The following is a 9438-nucleotide window of genomic DNA, read 5'->3' on the forward strand; positions in this document are numbered from 1 at the left end:
CAAAGGTTCTAAAGTCAAATATGCCAACACATTATTCTCAGATTCTACATTAGACCTGGCTACAAGGGTTTGTTTCATGGAACTCCAAGCCACCAAGTTTGGTTTCAAGAATATGCACAATCCAGATATAGAATGTATGCCATCCACATCATTGGCCCATTCACCATCGGTGTAAGTAGAAAGAGAAACATGCAGCTGTGGTTTGGCATGAAGAAGAGTGAGGCCAAAGTGGACAGTTCTGATAAGGTACTTGGCAATGCATTTAAATACAACGTAATGTGAGGTAAGAGGGGAGGCCATGAATTGATACGTCTTATTAACATTATAGGAAATGTAAGGGCGTGTCAAAGTAACATACAACAATGCCCCAACAATGGATCTGTAATGATTAGGGTCTGAGAACACATCAGAGCCAAACTTGCTGTATTGAGTATATGGGTAAGAGCTCCATTTTCATTAGACATGTTGGCAAACATTAAAATATTTTTAATATACTTGGACTGAGACAGCACCATAGACCCTTGGGCATGATAAGTGACTTTAACACCAAAAAAATATATTAAGGTTTTCCAAATTTCTTAAAGGTAAACTTGTGATGTAGCTTGTCAATGAGATCATGAATAAGGTTTGAGGAGGAACTATTGAGTACGATATCATGCATTTTAGAGGTGTACAAAAAAAACCAGTTACTCTTAACCAAATTGATATCCAAACTGTTCTACTTTTTGAAACTCAATTCAAATGCTAAATATAAATGTGGGACTCTATTTTCTTATCAAAATGGTAAAACAATACCCATAATAATAGTATGGTTTGAAAATTGGGTACCCATATTTCTTTCTCTATCAAACTTAAATGCTTCTCTCTTTTCAAGCTTTCACCATAATTAAATACCTTAGGATGAAAGTCAGATTTTTCTTATAACACATTAATAAATTTTAAGTTTAAAGTTTAATTTTAAATAATTAATTATTCTATAGAAATGAAATTAATTAATAATAATATTACCTAGACACTTGAAAACATACTTTATCTAATGTTTATTCTTTTTTCATTCTTTTTTCCTATCAATATATATACAGATTCTCATTAATAATAGAGTGTATGTCATAGATGAAAATGAAAATTAATTATTCATTTAAATTTATTGATTGATTATTTCTTATTCCGGCTTTCCAACATAAGCTCAATAATTGATATTTAATTTAAAAATATATATTAATTCAAAATGAATAAATAGATCTAGATTTAATTAGATGGTTTGGATTAAAATCAAAACTGATTCAGAATCGATTTTAAACAAGTTCCAAATTGGTTATCAATTATAAACTGGTTCTTGTGATATATTTTTTGGTTTATAAAACCATAACATACAAATGGATTGGTTCACATTAAATGGTTACCCATACAAACCCCCTAATCCACATATAAAAGAGTACAGAGAATAATGCCTTTATGAGAATAGGAAAACAAGGAGCAACCACACTTAGTAGAAACTAATCCAAAATCAAAAAGGGTCTAGTGCAGCTTCTCATATTTTTACCCAGAAGCCTCCTTGAGCCCATACAAGGCCTTATGCAACTTGCATACTTGAGAAGCCAGGAGGTTGGAACAGGAACACCTCTTTCTGCAAGGTGCCGTTGAAAAACGCATTATTGATGTCAATCTGTTTGCAATTTATTAGGGAGAACAATTGTTAGCATCACCCTGATTGTAGTAGGTTTCACAACAGGAGAGAATGTTTCATTGTATTCAAAATCTGGTTGTTGATGAAAATCCTTAGCAACCAAGAAATCCTTGTACTTATTAACACTACCATCAAGATTTAATTTCACTTTGAATACCCATTTATAACTCACAATTTTCCTGTGTACATGCAATGTGGTGAGGAACCAAGTTTTGTTAGCAAGCAAGGCCTTATACTCAACTTCCATTGCTTTGGCCCACAAAGGATTTGCTAGAGCTTATTTGACAGAAGTAGTTTCAATGATGGTAAGAAATGCTTAGGCTTAGAGTGACTAGTCTTGGCCCTAGTTAGCATATGATGCAGGTTCATAACATGTTCCTTTGTAGATACCTCAGAATTCCAGGACAAGAGATAGTAGGTGAATCCCTTGGACACTGTGAAATGACATCTAGAGAGAGTTCGGGAGGGACCACATGTGCAAGGCATATATGCTTCTCTGCACTTGGCTGGATGTTGACAAGTGACAAGCCATTGGGATCTCAGCAGAAACTGGTTTATCACTTGAGACTGCAGTATGAGCAGGTTCATTAATAGAGCTAGCAAGAAAGGGAGGTCTGGAAGCAAGAATTGCACTCATTGAATATGCAAGAATAGGACTGGAATTATTTGTCATGCTAGTTGGCTGAGGCATACATAAGGCTAAACTTGATGCCTTGTGGTCCACACCACCTGATATATTAGGAAAGAAAGATGAGTAGGGGAATTTGTACTCATTGAAGAAGATATCCTTGGAGATAAAAATCCTGCCAACTTTATTAAGGCACTTGTTGCCCTTGTGTTGAGAAGGGACATCTAAGAAAATAAACTTTTCACTTTGAAACTGGAGTTCGTGTTAGTTGTGGGGTCCGAGTGAGGGAAGTCATAAGCAACCAAACACCTCGAGACACTAGTAGTTTGATAGTTTCTTGTGTAATGCAAAATAAGGTTAGATAAACCCATTTAAGCCCGTAGTGGGAAAATGTTAATAATGTAAGTTGCCATGGTGAAATTGTGATCCCGATAGGTTAGAGAAATGGAAGAATAAGTTAAAAGAGAGAGCCTCATTTCAACAACCTGCTACATTTTCTTTCAACGAACCCATTATGATGGAAAGTGTGATGTTAGGTGAGCATGTGAATAATGCCTAGTTATTGAGAAACTTGGTGAAAGATTGGTATTCTCCCCCTAAGTTAGACTGGATTACTTTAACAGGGGCTTGAAACTGAGTCCTAATGTATACATGGAACAACTTAAAAGTAGTTATAACATCTGACTTGTGTTTAAAAAAATAAGTCCATTTATACTTGATACATGCAATCAACAAAACTAATGTTATAATAAAAACCAATATTAGACACAAAAGGTGCATGGCCTCAAAGATCAGAGTGCACTAAATCAAAAGGGGATTCATACGCATCGAGGGAATGAGGAGCATGGATCCTGTGAGCTTTACCTAGGCAAGAAGAACTACAAATTTGTGGTATAACTTTATTATGAACTTTAATATCATACATAGTGAGAACATGTCTTAAAGTAGGAAAATTTACATTCCCTAGTCTATAATGCCATTGGGAAAGAGCTGTATAAGAAATACAATTAACCAAATTTACACTATGACTAGATTTAATAGCTGGCCTACGACTAGGTGTACAATTATTTTAAGAAATGTAAACAACGCCATAAGCTTGTGGTTGAAGCAAGCGAATGTGAGGAAAGTAATACAAACCATTCTCAACAAGATACCTTTCAAGGGCAACTTGATTAGAAACCTACGATTTCACAAAACATTTGTTAGCACAAAATACAAACATAACACAGATATCCTTGGTAAATTTGGACACATATAACAAGTTTCTATTAATTTCAAGCACATGTAGTATATGCTTAAGCACGAGTGTGGTAAGAGAAGAGTTCAGATGCACAACACATGAAGAACCAATACACTTAATGGAAAAACTTAAACCATTCCCGATTTGAACTCTATCACTACTTTAATAAGTAGTTTTATATTGTATGCAGGAACCAAAACAAGTGAGGTGATGTGATGCACCTGAATTAGCAAACTATGCTTAAGACTCAACCTCATGAGGCATGGAATACTCCTCATTATACATATGTGGCTTAGTGGTAGCCATATTTGTTGTGGGAGCATTGGAATTGCTAGGGACAGAAGGTGCTTCAGTCTGGACCTAACTCTCACTCGCTAGTGCATTTCCACGAACACTTGGAGGGCGAGTCAAAGGAGCAAAGTATTCGTCAAATCTATGCCAACAATCAAGAACTACATGAACATACTTTCCACAGAGATGTCATATAGGGCTATTGTCAATGTTTCCACCCTTGGAGTGTCAACGACCACGAAACTTGCCACCATAGCCACGTCTATGGAAGCTTGTACTATCACGACCAAACGCAGGTTCATGTTGAGCAAGAATTGCAAAAACTTATCTAGTTGAGCCTCATAGACATCAAGTAGTGCTTCAACATCATAGACCGTAGGGGATTCAAGTCGACCATAGAATTGCATCACAAACAAATTAAATTCCTCTAGGAGTCCATCGAAGATGGCATCAATCTGATATTGTTCAGCGCATAGTCACACGGTTCGCAAATCGTTCCGGTACGTGGTACGCATTCGGGTACGTGGTACGCATCTCTCAAAAAATTCGGTACGCGAGGGGTATATATAGTCGGTACGCTATTTGGGTTCGTGGTACGTTGAAATATAATATTCGGTACGCTAGAATTAAAATGGAATGAGTAGTTGAATTTATACAGCTTATTAGACTTGAGTTAGAGATAACAGAATTGTCAAACATAATACTTATCACTGAGTCCCACATCGAGCATCTTCTGAATATTTAGAGCCAGGATACTTATAAATAAAAAATACTGCAGTATAACTTCTCAATATTGGAAGGCCTAGTTGAATGTGTTCCATTATTCTTATTGAGCAAGTGGTATAAGTTTAATAAATTTTTTACCTCTTTTAGAGGTATATGAGTTACTGTGGAATGCTTGCATCATTTGCCGTAACTCCAGTTGAATTATTTTAAAATTTCATAGATAGCAGCAGTGGTACTTTGGTTCGCTGGTTCATGTGAATTCTTAGAGAATTGTGCCGAACCGGTTCACAAAAGTACCGCGAACCGGTTCTTGCGAATTATGTGACTATGGTTCAGCGATGTAGTCTCCTATAGAGATCAAGGAATCGAAAATCGCTTTGATGAAGAGAAAAAATTTAGATGCAACTTTGTTAAGTTTCTTCATAATTTTAAGCTTCGTGTGTAGTTGTCTCCACGCGCTTCCATGACTGCGGTTAAGTGCTTGTGGACTTTGTCCTACACTTCATGTGAGCGTTTGCAAAATAGAAACTGTGGAAATATTGTCACAGAGATCGTCGACAGCAGCCACGTGAGTAGACTTGATCTTGCACCATCCACGTCTTATATTCTAGTGACACAATCTGTCTTGAACATTGGCGGAATCTTTGAGTTCACTACATAGCTATGAAGTTTATGTGAGAGAATCACACCTTTGATTCCAAAGTAGGTAGTTGTTGTCTTTGAGTTTAATGGATAGTTTAGGTCCAAACGAAAACGATGAAGACTAGCCTCCAAAAACCATAAAAGCTTAGGTGGAAGAGAGCGAGAAACATATCAAGAAGAGCAAGAAACAAAGCGGAAAACTTAATCAAGAGGCGAATGATTCAACTTTAATATTAAATTCATTTCATAATTAAACTTTACACAAAGAATATAGAACGTATATATAAGCTCAGAGAAAAGGTGGTTATGAGATCACAAACTATCTCTTGCATAACCACTTTTCTAACTAATTCCTAACTACTAATCTAACTGCTATAACTAAGCTTACTACATTCCTAATAGTATGGAATAGGTACGTCGGAGATGATAACAATTACGGTGGTGGTTGCGAGTTTTGTTTCACCAGATGTGAAACATTTTTTAATCTATTTTTATTTTTAAGTTTTTTTTTCTTTAATTTTGTTCGTGTAAATTGTAACCAACAAATGGGTCAGGATCATTTCAGAACTCCATGACTATAATTTTATGTATATAAAATTAAATAAATGTATTATTAATTATATTTCACTATTTTAGATAAGAGACAAAGAAATGAAAAGTATCTTAATCCGAGTCAAATTCTCCACTATAAGAAAATTACACTTCAAAAGATATTAGGTCTACATTCTAGAAGACTTGTAACATAATAATTGCACAAGTTGTGCACACAACCACTAGCTACTAGCTGAATAAAATAATAGTGAATATACCCTATAATTTGATTTAGTACTTGCTCATTATCTAATAAAACACAGAAAACACAAAGAAAAATGGCTATGAGTGAGATGAAGAAAAAATCAGAGCTAATCTTCATTCCTACACCAGGGATTGGCCACTTAGTTTCTTCACTTGAATTTGCAAAGCTCTTAATCAATACTCATACCAATCTTTCCATCACAGTTCTATGCATCAAATTCCCAGGCATTCCCATTTCAAACTCATACATCAAATCAGCTTTAGCCTCAGAGCCACAAATCCAACTAATTGATCTTCCGGAAGTTGAACAACCTCCACAAGAAGTACTCAAATCCCCAGAGTTCTTCATCTTTACTCTCATGGAAAGTCTCATACCTCATGTCAAAGCTGCTATAAAAACCATTTTATCAGACAAAATTGTTGGGTTAGTCCTAGATTTCTTCTGTCTTTCAATGATTGATGTTGGAAATGAACTTGGAATACCTTCTTATTTGTTTCTAACATCAAACGTTGGTTTCTTAAGTCTCATGCTTTCGCTTCAAAACCGCCGAATCGAGGATATTTTCGATGATTCCAACCTTGATCATCAATTCTTGATTCATGGTTTCTCAATTCCAGTACCTTTTAATGTTTTACCTGATGCTGTTTTTAACAAACATGGTGGATATGTCGCTTATTATAAATTTGCTGAGAGGTTTAGAGACACCAAAGGGATTATTGTTAATACTTTTTCAGAATTGGAACAATATTCAATTGATTCATTATCAAGTCATGATGAAAAAGTCCCTCCTATCTATGCTGTTGGACCTTTGTTAGATCTTAAAGGTAACCCTAACCCTAATCTAGATCAATCTCAGCATGATCTCATATTGAAATGGCTAGATGAACAGCCAAATAAATCTGTTGTTTTTCTATGTTTTGGAAGCTTGGGTGTTAGCTTTGCTCCATCTCAAATAAGAGAAATAGCTTTAGGACTTAAGGGTAGTGAAGTTAGGTTTCTGTGGGCTAATAATGCAGAGAAACAAGGGTTACCACAAGGGTTTTTAGAATGGATGGAATTGGAAGGTAAAGGAATGATATGTGGATGGGCACCACAAGTTGAGATATTGGCACATAAAGCTGTTGGTGGATTTGTTTCACATTGTGGGTGGAATTCTATTTTGGAAAGTTTGCGGTTTGGTGTTCCAATATTGACATGGCCTATTTATGCAGAACAGCAGCTTAATGCTTTTAGGATGGTGAAAGAATGGGGTGTAGCTGTGGAGTTGAGAATGGATTATAGAAGGGGTAGTGATAATGTGGTGGCTGAGGAGATTGAGAAAGGGTTGAAGGATTTGATGGATAAAGATAACATTGTGAACAAGAAGGTTAAAGAGATGAAAGAGAAGGCTAGGAATGCTGTTGCAAGTGGTGGATCTTCTTTCATTTCTGTTGGAAAACTTATTGATAATATTATAGGAAGTAATTTATAAACTTTTGTTTGTTTGTAGTTGGAATTTTCTTTCTTGGAATCATATTAAGGAATAAGTCATTTTATATGTCAGTGTGCATATTCTACCTTTAAAAATGTTGAATGAATGGACATAAGTTGAATATTCAAATAATTGCCGTTTGTATACTCAAGCAAGCAAGCATATGAGTACATATTATTTCTATTCAGTTTTGCTTTTCTTTGGAGGGTGAATATAATATTGTTTATTAACATGTGAACTTTTGAAATTTCTAAACTAATACACAATATTTGACTATCATAGATTAATTCTAAAATAATATAATGAACCTTTTAAATATGATATGGAAATTTAATCAGATTTCAAATAAAAGTGAAGTAACTTCTATGGTAAAAAAAGATTTCAAATAAAACATGGCACCACAAAAGCAATAGAGTTGGTCACTCTTGAGGAGATAGAAGTTGTTGTGACCGATTATGTTGAGCTATAGGTTGATACAGAGGTGCCTGATCAAACTGGTACATGTGACAATCGTGATATTCCTGCAGATGAGGTGTTCTTGGAGGGTCCTACGATCTTACATTGTTGATTGGGTATGTCGATCATGTTGCCTTCAAATTATGGTAGGGAGAGATGTAATTTTATTATTAAAAATTAAGTTGATTTAATGTATTTGTTTTTTTTTTGTGTAAGCAAGAATTTAATAACCGGAGAACTAAGAGTTCTCCAACCTTGTTACACAAGAAACAGATTAACACCGTCAAAAGTCAATATTACAAACCAATTATAATTACGACATAAAAGACACCGGGTCCTTGACAAAATCGTAAAAGCAACAATTGGGATGAGCAATATCGCCTATAGAAGACCATCTCCATATCAAGATCTTGATATTCCAAATCATATTATTAACATTCCAAGTCTCATTCCTAAAGCAAAAACCATTTCTTGTCAACCAAATAATCCAAGAAGTGGCTAACCAAAACACCCCCAATTTGCCTTTTTTAATACCTTTTCTACGGCCCATCGAATACCATTCCATAAAAAAAGGAATACAATCCTCCATGTTCCAACCCGGAAAATCCACCCACTTAGTAATTTCCTTCCAAACATAATTAATCACAACGCATTTGAAGAAGATATGGTCCCTATCTTCCAAATGCGAATCACAAAAAACACACTTTAAATTAGTAGAAGTTAAGTTAATACCTCTATACACCAATAGATCCTTTGTGGGAAGCCTATTCACAAAAAGCCTCCAACCAAAACTTTTAATCCTAAATGGAATCTCCATCTTCCAAATCAACTCCAACGCCTCATCGTGCCTATTCAAAGGACCAAAGGGAATGCGCTTTTGAGCATAAATGGAATAGCAAGAAGATACCGTAAATCCTTTCTCCGAGTCAAGAGACCACTCAACGAAATCCTTCCCTTCTTGAATTCCACCAAAACTCTCCAAAAGATTGCGCAAAGCCGAATATTTCAAAGCAATTCCGGGCTCAAGAAACGCCGTCCCCGAAATACCTAAATCCCCCCACTTCCAAATTCCCTCACTCCACCCTCCCATGGCCGCTATCGAAACTTTTTTCAAAGAAGATAACAAAAAAAGATTCGGAAATGACTCCATCAAAGCACAATTGTTTAACCACCGCACCTCCCAAAATGGTGTGTTGAAACCATTTCCCACTTTGAAACCACAATTTGAAACCAACGGATCAACGGAAGAAAGGGATGAAATAGATGAAGTAAAAAAACCAACCTTTAAAATATCCCGCCACCAATAGGATGAAGAAGTGCAAACGTGAGCATCGCCTCCGCATAGGATATGCAAGGATAAATCTATGTAACGGGCTTTCAAGATCTCATACCACAAAGAATTAGAGCCATTAATAATCTTCCATCTCCACTTGTTTAAAAGAGCTAAATTGAAGTCGGCAATATTCTTGATAGCTATACCCCCCTTTAAAAAGGGTAAAGT

General features: G+C 35.6%; 1 protein-coding gene across 1 annotated transcript; it reads left to right on the forward strand.

Moving 5' to 3' along the window:
- Positions 1 to 5970: 5970 nt before the first annotated feature.
- Positions 5971 to 7545, forward strand: LOC131617389 (UDP-glycosyltransferase 71K2-like). Its single transcript, XM_058888686.1, has one exon. It carries the CDS (start codon positions 6084 to 6086, stop codon positions 7479 to 7481), a length of 1398 nt encoding a protein of 465 aa, XP_058744669.1. The 5' UTR covers positions 5971 to 6083; the 3' UTR covers positions 7482 to 7545.
- Positions 7546 to 9438: the final 1893 nt, after the last annotated feature.

This window comes from Vicia villosa, linkage group LG7 (genome assembly GCF_029867415.1).
Source record: "Vicia villosa cultivar HV-30 ecotype Madison, WI linkage group LG7, Vvil1.0, whole genome shotgun sequence".
NCBI lineage: Eukaryota > Viridiplantae > Streptophyta > Magnoliopsida > Fabales > Fabaceae > Vicia > Vicia villosa.